General features: G+C 45.4%; 2 protein-coding genes across 3 annotated transcripts in view; both read left to right on the top strand.

The window, feature by feature from the left end:
• The window catches only part of LOC109400281 (prolyl endopeptidase FAP), a 447,684-nt gene that overhangs the window by 217,909 nt on the left and 208,843 nt on the right, over positions 1-20,932 (top strand). The window lies entirely within an intron of this gene.
• LOC109430260 (uncharacterized) lies at positions 4,749-11,653 on the top strand. The gene is made up of 3 exons (XM_062854662.1): positions 4,749-4,769; positions 4,877-11,257; positions 11,313-11,653. Exons 1-2 carry the CDS (start codon positions 4,749-4,751, stop codon positions 11,108-11,110), a joined length of 6,255 nt encoding a protein of 2,084 aa, XP_062710646.1. The 3' UTR covers positions 11,111-11,257; positions 11,313-11,653.

Genomic DNA, 20,932 nt, shown 5'->3' with positions numbered 1-20,932 from the left:
CCCCTCTGTGCTGCTCCAGAAGGTGCATAGATATTGATAAACGTTACTCCACTGATTCTAACTGATATAATTCTACTATCTAAACTTCTCTCGATGTTTTCAACTTTGTATAGGTCTTTTGTTGCAATTGCCGTGCCACGTTGCTGGTGATCGACATTGAAAACAATACTGAATCCAGGAATATGTAGCGAAACATCTTTAACTTCTTGCAGCAAAACTACATCTAAATCTGCACTACGCACAAAAGATCTCAGTGCATCAATTTTTGTTTCATTTGAGATGTTAGCAATGTTGATCGTTGCAATTCTATAACTATACTCCATTACACAACCCTATTAATTTGCTTGCCTAGTGTACATGCTACCCTGCCTTGCATCGATCTCTGTGAAGCTTTATGTGAAGCGTATAACAACTGACATTCCGTCACACTCTTGTCATCGTTGACAGCTGACACATCACGAACAGCTGTGTTGTGTTTTGGATCCGTAGAAGAGCTCACCTGAATCCATTCATCGACTAGCAGTTGCGGGTTGTAAGATTCGTGAACGTCAATGAAGCAAGGTGTTGTTTGATAAGGCGACGATGGTAGTCGATTGACGGTGATAATCCACAGCCTTTCCGGAGTGTCTGGTTCATAGCGTAGCCGTTTGTGTTTGTGCGCTGCAACCGGTGAATTAATTACTACGGCGGCAGTATCAACTTCGGCCGGACATATACATTCTTGGCTTACCTCGAAAAACAGTAAGCTGCAGTGCATCATGAATGGACAGTCCGTCGGTAGTGTCAGTTGTACGGTTGTGAAAACTGTGAATGGTGAAACTTTTTCAACGATGGCAGTATCTAGAGATGCTTCGGCGGGACATATACCCATTGCTTCGCTTACCGGTGAGAACATTTTACAGCTTTTTCTTAGTTGTGCGTTTGGAGCGCGAAGAGTTGTCGGTAGAAGGGGGTGATCCGGGTCGCTTCATTGTGCTGATGATTTCCTGGCTTCCTATCTCTCCCTCAGAGATGTTGAACTCCATCGATGATGATGAAGACTGTGGGTTACGTAGCTCTTGTGTACTTATAGTGGTTTGGGGGATTCGTGATGTTGAAGATGATCGTGAAACCGGCAGCGAAGATGCTTGCGGGAATTTCTTTTCGGTGATGGGGACTGGTGGAAGGGCGCTCGTGTTGGGTTTTGGTTGAGATGTTGATTGAAGATCTGATGACGGTGTCGTGATTTCTGTTGGAGTGCTTGGTACAATAGATGCGGGTGGTGGAACGATTCCCTGCACGATCTGGGCAGCCGTTAGCCTCGCATTCAGATCTCGGGAGTGTTCCTTACGGGCATCAGCGCAGGAACGGCCAATATGCAGGGCATTTGCACAATGCCTGCATGTGCGAACTTGATTGCGGTACATTACGTATGACATTTCACCATCCACTGCAACGTAGGAGGGAATTGCCTTGCGGAGCCGCATTCTGAGGATACGTACACAGTTCGGTAGCCCAGGAAAATGCTCCTTCCATGTCTCGTTCTTGATCGAGAGAATTTCGCCGTATGGTGCGAAGTACTTGGCGACTATGTTGTTCGGCATATGAGGAGGTAGGTCCGAGACCTTAACCTCAATTGCATCATCGGCCGGGAATAGCGGGATGAAGTACTCGTTGTTTTCATGCTCGATCGTGTGCTTCAGATTGTGTTGGGCGACAATCTGCTCCACCAACTCTGGAGACTCGACTTCGATAATAGCTTGGGCTCGGGTTAATAGGGTTTGGACGTTCTTGATGATGTTCATGGTTAGCTGCAGTTTGTCGAAAATGAACTCTTTGAGCTTGTCCATCTTCGGTCGTGCTGGCAAGACGCTGCAGTCGATGACAAACGAGTTCTTGCGATACCCGCTCATCTTTCAGCTGCTTTGTCCACTCCCCAGCGGGTTTAAGCACCAGGGAGGCAGTTTATAGCTACGCGATTGACTTTTGAAGATTTTCTTGTTTTCACTTAGCGGTACCGCACAAGAACGACTGTTCTTTGTAACAGCTAAATGTCAACTCAATGGATCTTGATATAACCTTTTGAAATCTTATCCACGACAGCATTCAGTTGGCTGTAAAAGTTCTCTATGTCTTTCATTTCTACAGCATCGGTGTTCAGTGGTCTGAACCAGGCTACATTATTAGGTTCCTACTTCATGAGCGCAGCATGGGGCGTGAGCGCTGAGCAGGAAACCAAAATGCATGGTGATAAGGAGCGTATTTGCTTCGTAGGTCAGAGTATTGCAAAATTTGACCCGACACCAATCAGTGTTCTTCAAAGTTCGACCAACGGATTTCGCTCAGTCCAATCAAGCATGCCTCATTGACTAGTGCGGGGGTGACCCAGCGGTATGAGTGATCTTAACCCTCCTAGATGTTACGTTTGGCGCACCATGATGACGTAGTGCATGTTCAGCGAGCCTTTTTGAGTCTTATGGACCCCTACATCCTGCTAGGGTTAAACGATGACGTTCTATCATTGAGAGGTTGTGCGTCATCTACCACAAGCTGATCCACCACTACAGTGCGGTAAAGTTTGATTGGAGCAATAAATCAGGTTTTTGGACCGGGCGGACTATTAATTGCTGCATTTGCGTGACTAACTGCGAAGAACGCTTTTCGTCAATTTTGGATGACGGGACTTAAAATATAAAGGGAACACATGTCGAGCTGTTTGAAGAGTTTTTCTCGTGATGCTCTGAAACTACAAGTAGACGTGTTAGGAGCGATTACGGCAGTGCCATGCATATCAAGGCCGTCGTGCAAATCTGCGTTATCCACTGCTGGACCCAGTACATACTTGAAAATATTCAGTGGGTTATGGATCTGCCATTTTATCACAAGTCTAACAGGTGGATGACGCTTTAAGTTTCTCGTATTGCGTAGCTATACTCCTTCGTAGTTTTTAAGGGAGGTTGTTGACCTAAGTTTCTCCCTCTGTTCATTAGTGGATGCGTTCTGTAAGTAATTCTTGAGCTTGACTCCTATGTTGTTTTCTACAGCTTTCAGTTATTATGATTGGCTCTTTATTATGGGGATTTTCAGCTCGAGGCTGGTTCATCCCCGTGCAGCTTTCAGTGTCATTGCCCTGTCTGATGTGGATTGATCGATGCACTTCTGTACTTTCTTTTTCAGTTTTTGCTCAGCGGTGGCCGAGATGAAATCCATCGAATTCTGGGATACTGGGGCCTCTTCATGGCCACTCACCATCCATTGACACTCCATGAGACTTAGATGATACCGTTGATACTACAACGTCCTTCAACATGGAAGCTTGCCCTCTAGAGTCTGTGAAGACCGCAAGAGGAAGCTCTAGATAGAAATCTGAACTAGCAAAGCTCAGGAAACAATGTAGAAAGAATAAGAACAGATGTCGTTCGGCTGGTTCGGATGCCTTCAGGTCGTTTCGCAAGGCCTACCAGAAAACTCTCCGGTCTGCTGGATCGTTCGGCTGGAAGAACCTTTGTACAAATGTTTCCAGTTTGAGTGAAGTCAGTCGGTTAAACAAAACCCTTGCAAAATCTAAGGATTTTTGAGTGAACGAACTTCTTTTGCCAAATGGTGATTTCGCTTCCCCTGATGAGTAAGTTCTGGAATGCTTATTCAGAACACACTTCCTCTGCCGGTGCAGATGGGATCTATCGCATTTTGCTTAAGTAAGGATTTGATTATTTCAAACATGATTTATAAAAACTACTTGTTTGCTGTTTTGCATCAGGGTATATTCCCAAATCTTGGCGGGATACTACTGTGTAAAGTTTATTCCGAAAGTGGGCCGTGCGACGTATGAAGAAGCAAAGATTTTCAGGATTATCAGTGTTACCGGCAACACTGTTGACCGCGAAACGATGGTGAAACCACCGTCCGTTCCCTCGTAACTGAGCGGCTGTCGCCGAGTGGACTGACAGATCAGACAGCAGCTGATAGAACAAAGACAGACAGATTCATTTAGATTTCGCTAGTACACAATTAGGCAGCGTTTTTGGCAAGCAAGTGAATTCAGTGGATTATTTCGATAGTTAAAAGTAAGTTTTGCGAACTATTTGTTTCCATTGTTATAATGAATTTATTCTGTTATAGTCAGTAAAATTACAGTAGTTTCGGACAAAGTCAGCACCGCACAGTAAGGAAAAAATCCAGTTAGTCAAGGTACGTTTTGTACAGAAGTCAGAATCATTCTCATGTCCGTAGTTCATAACCTGAAATGAAACAATAATGTAATTTCTGTAGATTGTACTGTCCACGTTATTCCCGGTTACCGACACACCAGAAAAGTGACCGAAAAATACCGAAATTGTAAGTATTTACTGTTAACTGATAACTGACAACCCACCAAACTCGACTGAATTTGATTAAATAAAATTACAGCTTTGTAGCTGCTAAGTTTGCAACTGAAAGAACGGTGTTTGTTCTGACGATCGGGAACATTCTACAAAGAATTTCGTCCGAAGTTGGATGATCGTTTGTTGCCCATCGCTGGTCCCTGCCGAGGAGAACAACCGGGAAGACGTCCGCCGCCTGAACGACCCACGATTGAAGACCATCAACATCACACCGCCGCCGCCGTCGTCGTCGCCGCCGGGGGTTTGATTGCAGTAAAACAAGTCAGTATACAGTTTTCTTTTTGCTACCATCTCGGATCCCGCACCACAGTAGTGGCCCGTGCAATTTGGCAATTTAGTAAGCTTGTTTGGTAGACACTTGAGCTAGGGCAATTAGATTAAATTATGCCGAAAAAGAGTAAGAATGTTACCAACACGGGGGAATTGATATCCCATGCAAAAAATGCAATCAAATACTGGGAGATGATAATTGGGTCTGTTGCGATGTGTGCGAATCGTGGGTACATTTTCAGTGCGCGGGTGTGAATCAGTCAATCGCGGATAAGAGCTGGAAGTGCGGTGACTGTCTAGCCGATTGGGACGGCACCGATGTAACATCAAAATCGGGAGTGTCGTTTAATGAATCGTCAGTGAGTAAAAGTAGTAGTCGTGCATCTCAACGATTGCAGCTCAGCCTGCAGCATCTAGAGGAACAACGTAAGCTGAGTAAGTTGCGGGCGGAGGAAGAGCTGCAGATGAAACAAAAAGAAGAAGAAGCCCGACTGAAGAAGCTGCAAATGGAAGAAGCAGCGAAATTGAAGCAGCTGGATGACGAGCAGGAATATTTGAAGCAGCGGTACACTCTGTTGATGCAGATAGCGGACGAAAAGGATGCATCTAGTAAGCGAAGTGGAGTCAGCGGAAAAAGTCGACGAACCGGAGTAAGCGTGAAAAGTAAACGAGACCAGTTGGAGAAGTGGTTGAAGGGAGCTGTGGTGGACGAATTTGGACAATCGAAGCCGTCGTCGTCTGGAGATCAAGCTGCCCTGCCGGTTCATACAGTTAGTGAATCAGTTCAGCCGGCCGTTGTGACTAGAGAGTCGCAATTACCAGTAGTTTCATTGCCAAATAGTTCGTCGCAGTTTTCTGTTCCGTCGAACGTGAATCCACTGTGTCCTGCTTCGGGAACCATTGGAAATGTTCCAACGCTGGCGAAATCCTATGAACAGCTGTTATCTGGGCAAGGAGTTTCCATGGTGTCGTCTGTTCCGGTATCAGCAGCGGAACGTTTCGTTTCTTCAGTTCCGCAACGACCAGTAGCTTCGTCAGATATCAGCGCAATTCTTCCGAGATTGTTGGATATTCGAGTCGGAAACACCAATTCTGTGGCGGTGACGTTACCCACAGTCACTTTCGCTGCACGGGATACAGTAGTGTCCTCAGCTCCATGTACAGCATCGCAATCCTGTGTTGGTTCCAGCGGTCTGATGCCAACAGTTTACGGAGGTCATCCGTACTACACGGCCGCTCCAATGGCGCATCTAGCACCAACGAATGCAGTAGCTTCTGGAGATTTCGTTCGAGTGAATTCATCGCAAAGCTGTTTCGGTAGTGTTCCACATCCAGAAGTTCCGCATAGTTCAGCAGTTCTCCACGGGAATGCACCCTTAGGTTATTCGTCGACCTCTCCAATAATGAATGCCTTTGGACCATCATCGGCTGGAGCCGGATTGCCGAATGCAACTCAATCGAGTCCTGCAGTGGGACCAACTAGTGCCCAACTTGCGGCGCGACAGGTAATGCCCCGTAAGTTGCCCAAGTTCAATGGCGATCCCCAGGAGTGGCCTATCTTCTACAGTTCCTTCAAGAACACTACGGAGGTATGCGGATATACCGATGCAGAGAATTTGGCCCGTCTACAGCGAAGTTTGGGAGGTTCTGCATTGGAAGCCGTACGAAGTCGCCTGCTGTTACCAGCGTCAGTTCCGTATGTGATTGAAACGCTCCACAAACTCTACGGGCGACCGGAAATTCTGATCAGTTCGCTTCTGAAGAAAGTGAGGAACGTGCCAGCCCCCAAAGCGGAGAACCTGAGTTCGATTGTGGCTTATGGTTTGGCCATTCAGAACTTGGTCGATCACATCATCTTGGCCGATCAGCAAGCACATTTGGCGAACCCAATGCTGCTTCAGGAGTTGGTCGATAAGTTGCCCACATCTCTCAAGATGCAGTGGGGAACCTACAAGCAAGGCGTTGCATATGTCAACCTGGCGACATTCAACGGTTTCATGGCAGGCCTTGTGAACTTGGCGTCGGAGCTCACTATCGACGTGGACTGCGCACAGAACCAGCATAAACAAGTTCGCGCGGAGAAGCCGAAGCCAAGGGAGAAGTTGTTCACTCACGCCAACGAATCGTCCGATGCAGCCAAGAAGGAAAAGGACACGTCGACAGAAAGGTCTGTTTCAAAAGCCTGCTCGTATTGCGGAAAGGACAATCATCAGATCCTGAACTGTTCCAGTTTCAAGTCTTTGGATATCGGAGCGAGGTGGAAAGCAATGCGTCAGAAGAACCTGTGTCGTCTGTGTTTAGTTCCTCATCGGAAATGGCCATGCCACTCGAAAAAGGAGTGTGGCGTGGACGGCTGTCGTTTTCGTCATCACATGCTGCTGCACAGTAACCAGACAAGCCGAAGCGAATCCGCTGAGACAACGAAGCCAACAGAAGCGGTGCAGCACAACTACCACCACACGAAGTCGTTTTCTCTCTTCCGTTATCTGCCAGTCACGATTTACGGAGACGGGAAACAGGTAGAAATCTACGCGTTTCTGGACGACGGATCATCGTCTACGTTACTGGAAGAAGCAGTTGCAGTTCAGTTGGGGATTGATGGAGAGCCGGACAACCTTTGGTTAGGATGGACAGGGAAGATCGGCAGACAAGAGAAGAGCTCCAAAAGGGTCAACGTGGAGATTTCCGGAGCTGGGAAACAAAATACCTTCCAGTTGAGCAACGTACGGACGGTGCGTGAGCTAGGACTTCCCAGTCAAACGTTGAACTATTCCGATCTGTCAGGATCCTATCCACATCTACAAGGTCTTCCCATCAGCAGTTATTCGAATGCGAAACCCAGAATGATCATCGGCATCGAGCACGTTCATCTCCTTACCAGTCTGAAGCTTCGCGAAGGCGGGAGAAGCGATCCAGTCGCAACGAAAACTCGTCTCGGCTGGTGCGTCTACGGAAGAAATTCTGGAAGTGAAGGATCCGTGGAACAGCTGAATCTGCATGTCGGTCAGGAGATGAGTAACAGTGATCTGTACGACTCGATGAAGAAGTTTTTCGCCGTTGAAGAAGCTGTGGTCACGAAGCATCTTGAATCCGACGAAGATCAACGAGCGCGCAGCATTTTGGAGGCAACTACAGTCCGCCGAGGATCTAGAATCGAGTCTGGTTTGCTGTGGCGAAAGGACAATATCCACTTTCCCGACAGCTACAAGATGGCGATGAACAGACTCCTAGGGTTGGAGAAGCGTCTGTCCAGAGATTCGGAACTTCGACAGAGAGTGAACGAGCAGATCAACAGCTTCGAACAAAAGCAGTACATCAGTAAAGCATCAAAGCAAGAAGTCGACAGTCTAGATTCCCGCCGTGTCTGGTATCTACCGCTGGGAGTAGTGATCAATCCCAAGAAGCCAGGCAAGATTCGCATGGTTTGGGATGCGGCCGCAAAAGCTTCTGGAGTCTGTTTCAACGATATGCTGCTGAAGGGTCCGGATCTTCTCGTACCGCTAGTAAACGTTTTATTGCGATTCAGACAGGGGAAAGTCGCCGTGTGCTCCGACATTCGGGAAATGTTCCTCCGAATCCTCATCCGTGATGAAGACAGATGGTCGCAGTGCTTTCTTTGGAGAAGTAGTCCGGAGGAAGAAGTACAAGTTTACGTAATCAACGTGGCGATGTTCGGTGCAACCAGCTCGCCATGTACAGCGCCGTTTGTGAAGAACTGGAATGCTTCTGACTACAGCGAGCAGTACCCCAGAGCAGTGGAAGCAGTTACCAAGAACCACTACGTGGATGACTTCCTCGACAGCGTCAACTCGGTGGAAGAAGCAGTACAGTTGGTACAGCAAGTGCAAGATATCCATGCAGCAGCCGGTTTCCAGTTTGGGAAGATACTGTCCAACGAGCAGGAAGTGCTAGACCGACTAGGAGAGACGAGTACAGCGATCAGTAAACCATTGCCAGTGGACAAAGACCGAACATACGAACATGTTCTCGGCGTCACATGGATTCCGCCGGAAGATGCCTTCACATTCAATAGCCAGGGATTGGAGGAAGTTCTAGGTGCCGATTGGGCGATACCAACGAAGCGCCAGGTCCTGCGTATCGTGATGAAGCTCTACGATCCCTTAGGATTCATCGCACACTTCGTCGTCCAAGGGAAGATTCTGATGCAGGAGATTTGGCGGACCGGTACAAACTGGGACGAGCCTATTGCGGAGCAACCACGCGAACTTTGGACAAGATGGATGGAGCAGTATCAGCAGATCAACGAAGTAAACGTTCCGCGATGCTTCTTCAAGGATTTCTGTCCGCAGCAGGTCAGCGATATCCAGGTCCATGTGTTCACGGATGCGAGCGTGTCAGCATGTGCATGCGTGGCCTACCTTAGGATTACAGTAGATGGAGAGAGTCAGTGTTCGCTGATCGCAGCAAAAACTAAAGTTGCGCCTCTTCGAGCACTTTCTATCCCACGTTTGGAATTGCAGGCTGCCATGATGGGTTCCCGTTTGCTACAGAACATCTGCTCGGCCCTAACCATCAACATTCAGAGGCGCTTCCTGTGGTCAGATTCAGCAACAGTTCTTGCTTGGCTTCGCTCCGATAGTCGTCGGTATCATCAGTTCGTCTCGTTTCGTGTCGGCGAAATCCTGTCGCTGACTAGTGTGGATGAATGGTGCTACGTTCCTTCTCGCGAAAATGTTGCGGACGACGCCACGAAATGGAATGGGGGGCCTTCATTCGACCCGGGTTGCCGTTGGTACCAGGGTCCAGCATTTCTGCAAGATCCGGAAAGTCAGTGGCCTACGGAACGGCCAGGAGATACAGCGGAAGCATATGCGACCACCGAAGAAATTCGCCTCGTTGCAGTACACCGAACAGTAGTGGAAGTGATAGATATTGAACGATTTTCCAACTGGAACCGACTGCTACGTGCGACAGCATATGTTCACCGAGCTGTAGCAGTATGGAAGCATTCAACGAGCGGGACAAGATCGCTTAAAGTACTGAGCCAGAGTGAATTTGCGAAAGCTGAAGAAACACTTTGGCGACAGGCGCAAGAACAGGCGTATCCGGAAGAAGTTCAGCTGTTGGAAGAAGGACAAAGTGTGACAAAAGACAGTTCAATTCGTGCGCTGTTTCCATTCCTGGACGAAAAAGGAGTTCTACGGGTTGGCGGCAGAATCGAACAAGCTCCATCGATTTCATACGAAGCGAAGCACCCAGTCGTGTTGCCGAGAAGTCATCGGATCACATACCTCGTTGTGCTCAGCTTCCACCAGCAGTTCCTGCACGAGAACACCGAGACAGTGTGCAACGAATTGAGGCAACGGTTCTACATTCCGAGGATGCGAACAGTAGTGCGGAGCGTATGTCGTAGCTGTCAGTACTGCAAGATTAAGAAAGCAGCACCAGTTCCACCGATCATGGGACCGCTTCCGAAGGTTCGTTTGACTCCCTTCATTCGTCCGTTTACGTACGTCGGCGTTGACTACCTGGGTCATTTCGAAGTGAAAGTCGGTCGCAGTATTGTGAAGCGGTGGATCTGTTTGTTCACGTGCCTCACAGTTCGAGCAGTTCATCTGGAGCTAGCACACAGTCTGTCAACGAAGTCTTGCGTAATGGCGTTCAGGCGTTTCGTTAATCGGCGAGGAGCTCCGCTGCAAGTATTCTCGGACAACGGTACCAACTTTGTGGGAGCCAGTCGTCAGTTGTCAGAGGAGATCCAGAGGATTAGAACCATCAACGAGGATTGTGCGGCTACGTTTACTAACGCCCGTACGCAGTGGCACTTCAACGTTCCTGCAGCTCCGCACATGGGAGGACCGTGGGAGCGGATGGTGAAGTCTGTAAAAGTAGCAATGGCAGCAATATCCGACAGTCCGCATCATCCGAGTGACGAGGTGTTCGAAACCATAATGCTGGAAGTAGAGGGGATCGTTAACAGTCGTCCACTGACCTACGTTCCCTTAGAAGCAGACGATCAAGAAGCGCTCACTCCGAATCACTTCTTGCTGTACGGTTCGAGCGGCATAAAGCAGCCTACAGTCGATCAGTCAGTCAGTCTTCGAGACAGCTGGTCAGTCGCTAGGAACATCGTTGACGAATTCTGGCGCAGATGGGTGTTGGAGTATTTGCCGATGTTAACAAGGAGGACGAAGTGGTTCGAGAACGTGAAACCTTTGGAGCCTGGTGATCTAGTCGTGATAGTAGATGAACAGACACGAAACAGTTGGGAAAGAGGAAGGATTCTTGAGGTCTTTCCGGACAAATCAGGCCAAGTTCGACGTGCAGTAGTACAGACAGCTCGAGGAGTCTTCGCCAGGCCGGCAGTGAAGCTGGCAGTCCTGGATGTGGCGAGCAACGATAAGAAGGCGGATGGAGTCGCACCGGAAACGGAAGTGGTTCACGGGGCGGGGAATGTTACCGGCAACACTGTTGACCGCGAAACGATGGTGAAACCACCGTCCGTTCCCTCGTAACTGAGCGGCTGTCGCCGAGTGGACTGACAGATCAGACAGCAGCTGATAGAACAAAGACAGACAGATTCATTTAGATTTCGCTAGTACACAATTAGGCAGCGTTTTTGGCAAGCAAGTGAATTCAGTGGATTATTTCGATAGTTAAAAGTAAGTTTTGCGAACTATTTGTTTCCATTGTTATAATGAATTTATTCTGTTATAGTCAGTAAAATTACAGTAGTTTCGGACAAAGTCAGCACCGCACAGTAAGGAAAAAATCCAGTTAGTCAAGGTACGTTTTGTACAGAAGTCAGAATCATTCTCATGTCCGTAGTTCATAACCTGAAATGAAACAATAATGTAATTTCTGTAGATTGTACTGTCCACGTTATTCCCGGTTACCGACACACCAGAAAAGTGACCGAAAAATACCGAAATTGTAAGTATTTACTGTTAACTGATAACTGACAACCCACCAAACTCGACTGAATTTGATTAAATAAAATTACAGCTTTGTAGCTGCTAAGTTTGCAACTGAAAGAACGGTGTTTGTTCTGACGATCGGGAACATTGCTCAGAAACTGACATTTCTTCTCGACATTGCGTCAAGCGGCGATTAGAAAATTGAGTGTTTGTGGATGCCCCCAAGGGGGAGTCTTATCCCCACCTTTGTAGAGTCTCGTAGCATATACGCTATTGAGGCAACTCAATTATAGCGGATTTCCTTCTTATGCTTTTTCCGACGACTATCTAACATTGTTAGTTTGTATGTGCATCAGCTAGTTGAGGGTTGGTTTCGCCAATATGGTATTTCGGTTTATCCGAAACAAACATCTATTGTTCTTAACACGGAAAAGCGACTCATCACAAACAATACTGGAATAGATTGGAGTCATGTCGTCAAACAACTTTGTGTTGTACTGAGTATTCTCCATGGCCACGTTTTTGGTTCAAGGAATTGCTGGAGTGGATTATGTAGTAATATTTGGAAGTATTAGATAGAACTTTCCAGGATGTTTTAATTATTTTTGCAGGAATTCTACAAGAGTTTAAGAAACAAGGTTAAGGTAATAAGTATGAGAGAACGGGGAAATAATCTTAGGTAGCCAAATTTAACGTAACGTTTGTTTGTAACGTCAGAAAAAATGAATCATGGGCCAAAGACCAATTCAACCAACAGTTTTCACTATCATTAAAATTGTACAACTTTGCCGGTTCGTTGCCAACAGCATTCAACAAACCAGATAATTCTATTCAAGCTCACTTCTTATTGAGTGATCGTAAGCAAACATTTTCCGTTGGCTCCTTTAGTGCTCCCTTTGTTGCTTGAAGGATCATCACGGTGCTAATTCATTCCAGCCCCCGCCCGCCCTTGGCTCCATTCATTTCTGTCTGGGTGACTGTTGTCTCTTGTCTGTCTCCCATCACTCAGCAGCTTGGATATTATCATCAAGAAGATGCTCCTCTTTACTGGAATATTCGTCGTGTGTCTGGCGACAAGTGACACACGACATCAAGCCGGCACAAGTGCCTCCCGATAGCTATTCAGTAGTGTCTTAAGTATATACGGCACGGCGCACATACACACTCGATTCATCATCCTTCTCGCATCAAATGGAGAAACACCCAAACCCTCCAAAGGTTCTCGAGTGTCATATATGAGGGCAGCAAAAATTACATCAAGTCAGGATGCATGAGGAACGACCATAGCCTCTACTTGGACCAAGACCAGCGTGGCGGCCTTTGTGAACTCTGACGAGAGGTCCTTTTGGCGCGGGGTAGTATCCAAAACATTATACAAGATTTCTCAATTGCCGTGCGGCGGTCTTGAGAATACTACCATGTAGACAGAAGAACGATGATTGGAATGAGGGATGACTCCTTCAATAAATGTTTACGTTTTCGAAGAGGCAAGTGAGCCAGGTTGGGATGGGAGCAGGGATGTCAGGCGAAAAATCAAGCCTTAAGTATCCGTAACAACATTATTGTTACAGTCGGTATAACCTGGTATGACATATTGTTTGCTCCAAGAGCCACTTGAGTAACGACATGGTAGTCGATGTCGATTACGATGATGACAACCCACGGATGGGTGAGCATGTTTTTTTTTGGGAGCTATCGCGGTGATTTATGTTTCGCATTCTCCCAACCACTAGGTCTCGTTTTATTATCTGTTGTGTCGGTACAGAAAAATAATGCTGATCGAAAGCATTACAGATTGATGATGTGAACCGTCATTATGTTAACAATTAATAGACTACACAGATGAAAATGATAAAGGTCAAGTCATGGAAACTGTATTTTCTTTTGCTTGGGTTTGTCATTCAGACAGGCTAAGACAAACTTTATTAACTTTATTTTGGTCATGTGAATTTACTATTATGTAGATATACTCGATAATAATGTAAATTTTCATATTAGTTTTCATGAATGAAACAATTGATATGTGTCAACAGAACACAAAAATGTACACGACTCTTCAGATATGTGTACACTGTAAACTAAAATATTTAAATTCGTCACCTAACGTGATAGGCAGAAGTCCTTGTATTCAAATCATTTCCGTTACACTAAAAAATAAGTGAACCCAAAAGAAGTAAAGCCGTTGATCCCGAGATGAAACTATGTAACTTGAGACTAAAACTTGTTTATAAAAAAATGACTACCGTTCTTGATACTTAGGTTGCAGATGACGAGTATGCTATGCATTGTATGTGTTCGACAAGAGCCAAAGATGATTATGTCATTCTGGATCGTGAAAAGAAAACACCGTCAGAATCCCATCTTGATTGGATACCAAACACGATAGCAGACAAGGAGACACCATCGGTGAATGTGCCTGTAAGCTTTCCGATGATTTTGTTTGAATATTCAAGTCATTGTTCTATGGATACCGTGGCCGTGCTATGCAGGCAATGCCGATCATCTTGCTCTGCAACGGTTGCTGATTGGATAAATTTTGACGCGCTGAATCAGATGCTATCGCGTTCGATACATTACGTTACCACCTAGCTATACATATACTAATCGTGTGGTTGGCTGAAATCGAATATGAATTCCAATTTGACGCTGCAGAGATGATGATGATGATGATGACGAGAGCATTGTTCTAAGTGGTGCAGAAGGGAATTGGAAAATTAATCTGATTGGCATTAATTCGATTAGGTTTAGCGAAGTGTAACCAAACAGATAGATGTGATCAATTATCATATTTTGATGATAACATCATTTTCCAGCTGGAAAATGCGAAGATAATATCTCATTGCCTAATCGTTTAATGTGCAGCTCTTGAACCAAACCATGCTGCCAATACAGGTATATCTCGATTTAGTGGACCTTCGATTATATTGACCCTCGATTTTATGTACATTTTTAATGGTAACATTTTTAATATCCAATCAGTAATCCTTTGAAGCCGGCATTTTTCCAAGCGATCATAGAGTTTTTTTTTCTAAGTATTCTGTGGTTTTGGTGTTCAACAGCATAGCAAGAGTAGCATACGATGCAGAATATTTTTCTAGATACCCTAGGTCATCCAAACTACTCTTAAGTTTAGATCCTAAAGTCTACGCGTGTAACGGTAATTTTCTTTATACACAGCTACGATTTTTAATCTATCATTTCCAGTAAGTCTTCTGAAAGTGAAAAAGACAGTATCAAATCAGTTGGGATATCCAAGGTCATCCAAGCTGTTCTTGAGTTTAGATCCTAAAACCTGCAGGTATAACAGCAACTTCTTCCACTATACAAAGCTACGATTTGTATTTCATCATGTCCAGTAAGTCTTCCGAAATTTCAAAAGACAGTATCAGAACAGTCGAGATATCCTGGGTCATCCAAACTGTTCTTGAGTTCAGATTCTGAAGTATACGGGTGTAACAGTAACTTCTTTCACTATACAAAGATACGCTTAATACAAAGTTACGATTTGTATTCAACCGTGTCCAGTAAGTCCTCTGAATGTTTTAAAGACAGTATCAGATCTGTTAGGATATCCTAGGTCATCCAAACTGTTCCTAAGTTTAAATCCTAAAGTCTACGGGTGTAACAGTTACTTTTTTATTATACAAACTACGATTTGTATTCTATCATGTCCAGTAAGCCCTGTGAAACTTCAAAAGACAGTATCAGATCAGCCGGGATATCCTAGGTTATCCAAACTGTTTTTGAGTTTGGATCCTAAATCCTACGGGTGTAGTGATAACTTCTTTCATTGTACAAAGATACGATTTGTAATCTATCATGTCCAGTAAAACTTCTGGATGTTCAAAGGACATCATCAGATTGACTGGAGGCATTCAAAATATTATGTTGTTTGAAATCAAGTAGCAATAGCCATGGGCGTAGCCAGAGGGGGGCAGGGAGGTCATTTTTCATAGCTTCTTTCAGTGATCTCATCACGGATTGCTCCAGAGAATTTCTCAAGAATTCCTCTATGAGTTTCACCAGACATTCCTCAAGGAATTTCTCCTGAGATTCCCAAAGGAATGTCAACATAAATTATTTTATGTATTTCTGCAAGTATTCTTTCAGATATTTTTTTTAAGGATTTCTCCATATATTCCTTCAAAAGTTCCACTAGAGATTGCTCCAATAATTCAATCTGGAATAATTTGAAATATTTCAGCAGCAATATCTTCCAGAAACCCTTACAGAAAATTTTACCAGAGATTAGCTAAAAATTAATCCAGGAGTTCATTGAAACATTGTACAAAACATTGTTTTGGGAGTCCATCCAAATATTCCAACAATGATTTGTCCAACAAGTATAGCAGACCTGGATTCCTTCAAATTTTTTTCCTGCAGAAATTCTTCCAGGAATTTGTTAAGAAAGCTTTCCTGGGATTTGCTAAGGAATTCCTCATAAGACTGCTGTCGGGATTCAGAAACTCCTGCATGGCTTTCTTTAGGAGCGGCAACAGGGAATCCTCAAGGAGTTCCTCCGCGAACTCTTCTTCGAATTCTTCAAGAATTCTCTAAGGATTCCATCTGCATTTTTTTCAGGAATTCTTTCTGGGATTTCTCCAGGAATTTCTCCAGGGATTCTTCCACGAATTTCTTCAGAGGTTCTTCTAGAAATTATTCCTCTGGGAAGTGCAGCAGGGGTTCTGCTAAAAAATCATCCAGGAAATGCCTCTATAGATTCCTCCAGGGATTATTCTAGATATTTCTCCAGGAGTATTTCTAGAGACTCCTTCGTTAATCCCTACAGGCATTCCTCTTCTAGGATATCCTCCAGGGATTCCAGGAAATCCTTCAGAAGTTCTTCCAAGGATTCTTCCAGGAAACCCTCCAGGAATACCTTCTGAAAGTCTTCCAGGAATACCTTCTGTAGTTTTTCAGGGATTTCTCCAGAGATTCTACCAGGAACTTCTCCTAAAATTTATTCAAGGATTCCCCCAGGGATTCTTTCAGGAATTCCTTCGAAGACTTCTCAAGGGATTTTTTTTAGATATAGAAAAATAATAGAAATAGCAATCTCCTAGAATTTCTATGCAGATTCCATTAGAAATTCATCCAGTTATTCTTTCAAGATTTCCTCTAGAGATTCCTCAAGCAATTCCCACAGGAATACCTCTAGGAATTTCTCCAGGCATTCCTCCAGGATTTTCTCTAAGAACTTCTCCATGAACTCCTCCAGGAAATACCTCAGGATTTTATCGGGATTTCCTCCAGGAATTGCTTCTGGCCTGAGAAATTATATCAGCAATTCCTTTAGTAATTTCCTCTATGGATTTGTTCAGAGATTCTTCCAGGAAATTCTCTATACTCCATACTTTCAGGAATTTTTCAAGGATTCCTCCAGACATTCCTCCAGAGAATCCTCCAGGATTTTCCTCAGGGATTCTCCCATAAATATCTTCAAGGAGATTCCTCCAGAGATTCCTCCAGAGATTCCTCCAGAGATTCCTCCAGAGATTCCTCCAGAGATTCCTCCAGAAATTCCTCCAATGGTTCTTCCAGAACATCCTCCTGAAATGTCTCGAGAGATTGTATTCAGAAATTTCTCCAGCAATTCCTCCTAGAATTCTTCTGAAGATTTCTTCAGGAATGCTTCCAGGGATTGCTCCAAGAATTCATCCAAGAAGTTTCTCCAGAAATTACGCCCGGATTTGTTCAGAGATTTCTCCAGGCATGCCTCCAGGATTCTAGCTAGAGATTTTCTCAGGAACTGCTTCAGGATTCCTCCAGGAAAAATTCTTCCAGAGCTTCCTCCGGGAATTTCGCCAGGAATTCCTCCAGGGATTGTACAGGGCTTCCTCCAGGTATTCCTGTAGGAATTGTAACAGCGATTCATTCAGGTTTTTCTTCAGTGATTTATCCAGGAAGTCTTCCAGGGATTTCTCCGGAAATTCCTTAAGTGAATTCTTCACAAATTCCCCCTCTCTATAAATAAAAACTAATTCAGGGGTTCCTTCGGAAATATCAGAAATCCTACAAACATCTTTTCAGCGATGTACCCAAGAACTTTTTCAGGATTACGTGATTTGTATTTAATATTTCAAGAATTTGTGGAGGAATTCCTCCAGTGAATAGTATTGGAAGATAAAAAAGATGCATACAGGAACCAGGATAGTGTTGGGCAAGATGCGACAACGTGTGATCGGGTGGCAGCCGATCAACGCAAGGATGTGCATGTTGAGAATTAAGGGCCGTTTCTTCAACTACAGCATCATCAACGTCCACTGCCCACACGAAGGGAGACCCGATGACGAGAAAGAAGCGTTCTACGCGCAGTTAGAGCAAACATACGATGGTTGCTCGCCGCGTGACGTGAAAATTGTTGTCGGCGACATGAACGCGCAGGTAGGAAGGGAGGAAATGTACAGACCGGTAATCGGGCGAAACAGCCTGCACGCCGTATCGAATGATAACGGCCAGCGATGCGTAAACTTTGCAGCCTCCCGTGGTATGGTAGTCCGAAGCACCTTCTTCCCCCGCAAAGATATCCACAAAGCCACCTGGAGATCACCCGACCATCAAACAGAAAACCAAATCGACCACGTTCTAATCGACGGTAAATTCTTCTCAGATATAACCAACGTCCGCACATACCGCAGTGCGAATATAGATTCGGATCACTACTTAGTCGCTGTATGCATGCGCTCAAAACTTTCGACAGTTATCACCACGCGTCGAAGTCGAACGCCGCGGCTCAACATCGAGCAACTTCGTAACGTAGAAGTGGCTCAAGACTACGCGCAGCAGTTAGCAGTGGCCCTACCAACGGAAGAGCAGCTTGGCGCAGCTACACTTGAAGATGGCTGGAGGGACATCCGATCCGCCATAGGTAGTACCTCGGCTACAGCACTAGGTTTCGCGACTCCGAATCACAGAAACGACTGGTACGACGGCGAATGTGAACAGTTGAAAAACGAGAAGAATGCAGCATGGGTGAGAATGCTGCAACACCGTACGAGAGCGAATGAGGCACGTTACAAACAGGCGCGGAACAGGCAGAACTCAGTCTTCCGGATGAAAAAGCGCCAGCAGGAAGAACGAGATCGCGAAGCGATGGAAGAGCTGTACCGCGCTAAGGACACACGAAAGTTCTACGAGAAGCTGAACCGCTCGCGCAGAGGCTTTGTGCCACAAGCCGACATGTGCCGAGATAATCACGGGAATATTCTCACGAGCGAGCGTGAGGTGGTCGAGAGGTGGCGGCAGCATTACGATGAGCACATCAATGGCGACGTTGCAAGTACCGAAGGTGGCGTGGTAACAGATCTAGGAGTATGTGCACAGGACGAAAGACTTCCGGCCCCTGACCTTCAAGAGATTGAGGAGGAGGTTGGCCGGTTGAAAAACAACAAAGCCGCTGGAGCAGATCAACTACCAAGCGAGCTTCTAAAATACGGTGGAGAAGCACTGGTGAGAGCACTACACTGGGTCATTACCAAGATTTGGGAGGAGGAAGTATTACCGGAGGAATGGATGGAAGGTATCGTGTGTCCCATCTACAAAAAGGGCGACAAGTTGGATTGCGGGAACTACCGCGCGATCACACTACTGAGCGCTGCCTACAAGATACTCTCTCAAATTTTATGCCGCCGTCTATCACCGATTGCAAGAGAGTTCGTGGGGCAATATCAGGCTGGATTTATGGGTGAACGCGCTACAACGGACCAGATGTTCGCCATCCGCCAGGTGTTGCAGAAATGCCGCGAATACAACGTGCCCACACATCAATTGTTCATCGATTTCAAATCGGCGTATGATACAATCGATCGAGAACAGCTATGGCAGATTATGCACGAATACGGATTCCCGGATAAACTGATACGGTTGATCAAGGCGACGATGGATCGAGTGATGTGCGTAGTTCGAGTATCAGGGACACTCTCGAGTCCCTTCGAATCTCGCAGAGGGTTACGGCAAGGTGATGGTCTTTCGTGCTTGCTGTTCAACATTGCTTTGGAGGGTGTAATAAGAAGAGCGGGGATAAACACGAGTGGGACGATTTTCACGAAGTCCGTTCAGCTGCTTGGTTTCGCCGATGATATTGATATTATTGCTCGTAAATTTGAGACGATGGCGGAAACGTACATCCGACTAAAGAGTGAAGCCAGGCGAATCGGATTAGTCATTAATGTGTCGAAAACAAAGTACTTGATGGCAAAGGGCTCCAGGGAGGAATCACCGCGCCCGCCACCCCGAATTCATATCGACGGTGATGAAATCGAGGCGGTTGAAGAATTCGTGTACTTGGGCTCACTGGTGACCGCCGACAACGACACCAGCAGAGAAATTCAGAGGCGCATTGTGGCAGGAAATCGTTCTTACTTTGGACTCCGCAGAACTCTACGATCGAATAAAGTTCGCCGTAACACGAAGTTAACCATCTACGTAACGCTGATTAGACCGGTCTTCCTCTATGGGCACGAAACATGGACCCTACGTGCAGAGGACCAACGCGCCCTTGGAGTTTTCGAACGGAAGGTGTTGCGTACCATCTACGGCGGAGTGCAGATGGAAGACGGGACTTGGAGACGGCGAATGAACCACGAGCTGCATCAGCTGCTGAGAGAACCAACCATCGTCCATACCGCGAAAATCGGGAGGCTACGGTGGGCGGCACTATGGGGCGGCTCCATACAAAGTGGTGGCCAAAAATATTTTTTTGGGTTTTCCGCATTTTTTGGAAGTATTCTAGTAAGATTAGCATAACATTAGTCAAATGTATGTATTTTCATCACATCTGGAAGCTGTAACTAGTATTTAACCCAGTTAGGAACTACTTATTCCTGAACAATTAACTTAAACACTTAAACGTTTCTTTTTTATTTTTGAGGCAATTCAAATGCAAATCAAAACTAGAATAAGATTGCCATGCATAAGATAAAACAGGAGGGGTGGAGGTAGAAGCACCTCCCCCCCCCCCCCCCCTCTCGATGCAAATCTGACCCCTTCCCATTTTTCAAAATGAGTGTTGTTTTATCGATCATGTATTTTGGTAAAGAATTGTTTATCTGCCAAGAGCACCCCTCCAACTTATCTGCCACCACCTCCCCCGCCCCCCCCCCCCCCTAATGTAATATTTGTTCAAACTCGTCGAAAGGATACTTTTTTAATATGCTTCTATTATTTTACTGAACACATATCAACTTCAATAACTAAGTTGATGATTTGTCTCCATGTTTTCTACTGCAGGAATGAATATACTGCTAAATAGAACATCATTTTCATTGATAAATTTCCATCACAAATTTTATTAATTAAGTTTCAAGAGACAGAGCTTAATCAAATTCACAAGCAATATCTACTAATTTTTCTGTTCAGGTGGCATCATTCCATATAAATTTTTGGGAATTGTAAACATTTTAGATTCACTTCACGATTTTT

The sequence above is a fragment of the Aedes albopictus genome, chromosome 2 (genome assembly GCF_035046485.1).
Source record: "Aedes albopictus strain Foshan chromosome 2, AalbF5, whole genome shotgun sequence".
NCBI classification, from domain to species: domain Eukaryota; kingdom Metazoa; phylum Arthropoda; class Insecta; order Diptera; family Culicidae; genus Aedes; species Aedes albopictus.
Note: the sequence above shows the minus strand (reverse complement) of the source record. Positions and strands in the feature narration are given on the sequence as shown.

Excerpts from the sequence above, each read along its gene's own strand:
- LOC109430260 (XM_062854662.1), top strand. The coding sequence starts at position 4,749 with ATGCCGAAAAAGAGTAAGAAT. Across the intron at positions 4,770-4,876 it reads TGCCGAAAAAGAGTAAGAAT|TGCGCGGGTGTGAATCAGTC; the intron begins GTTACCAACACG and ends GTACATTTTCAG.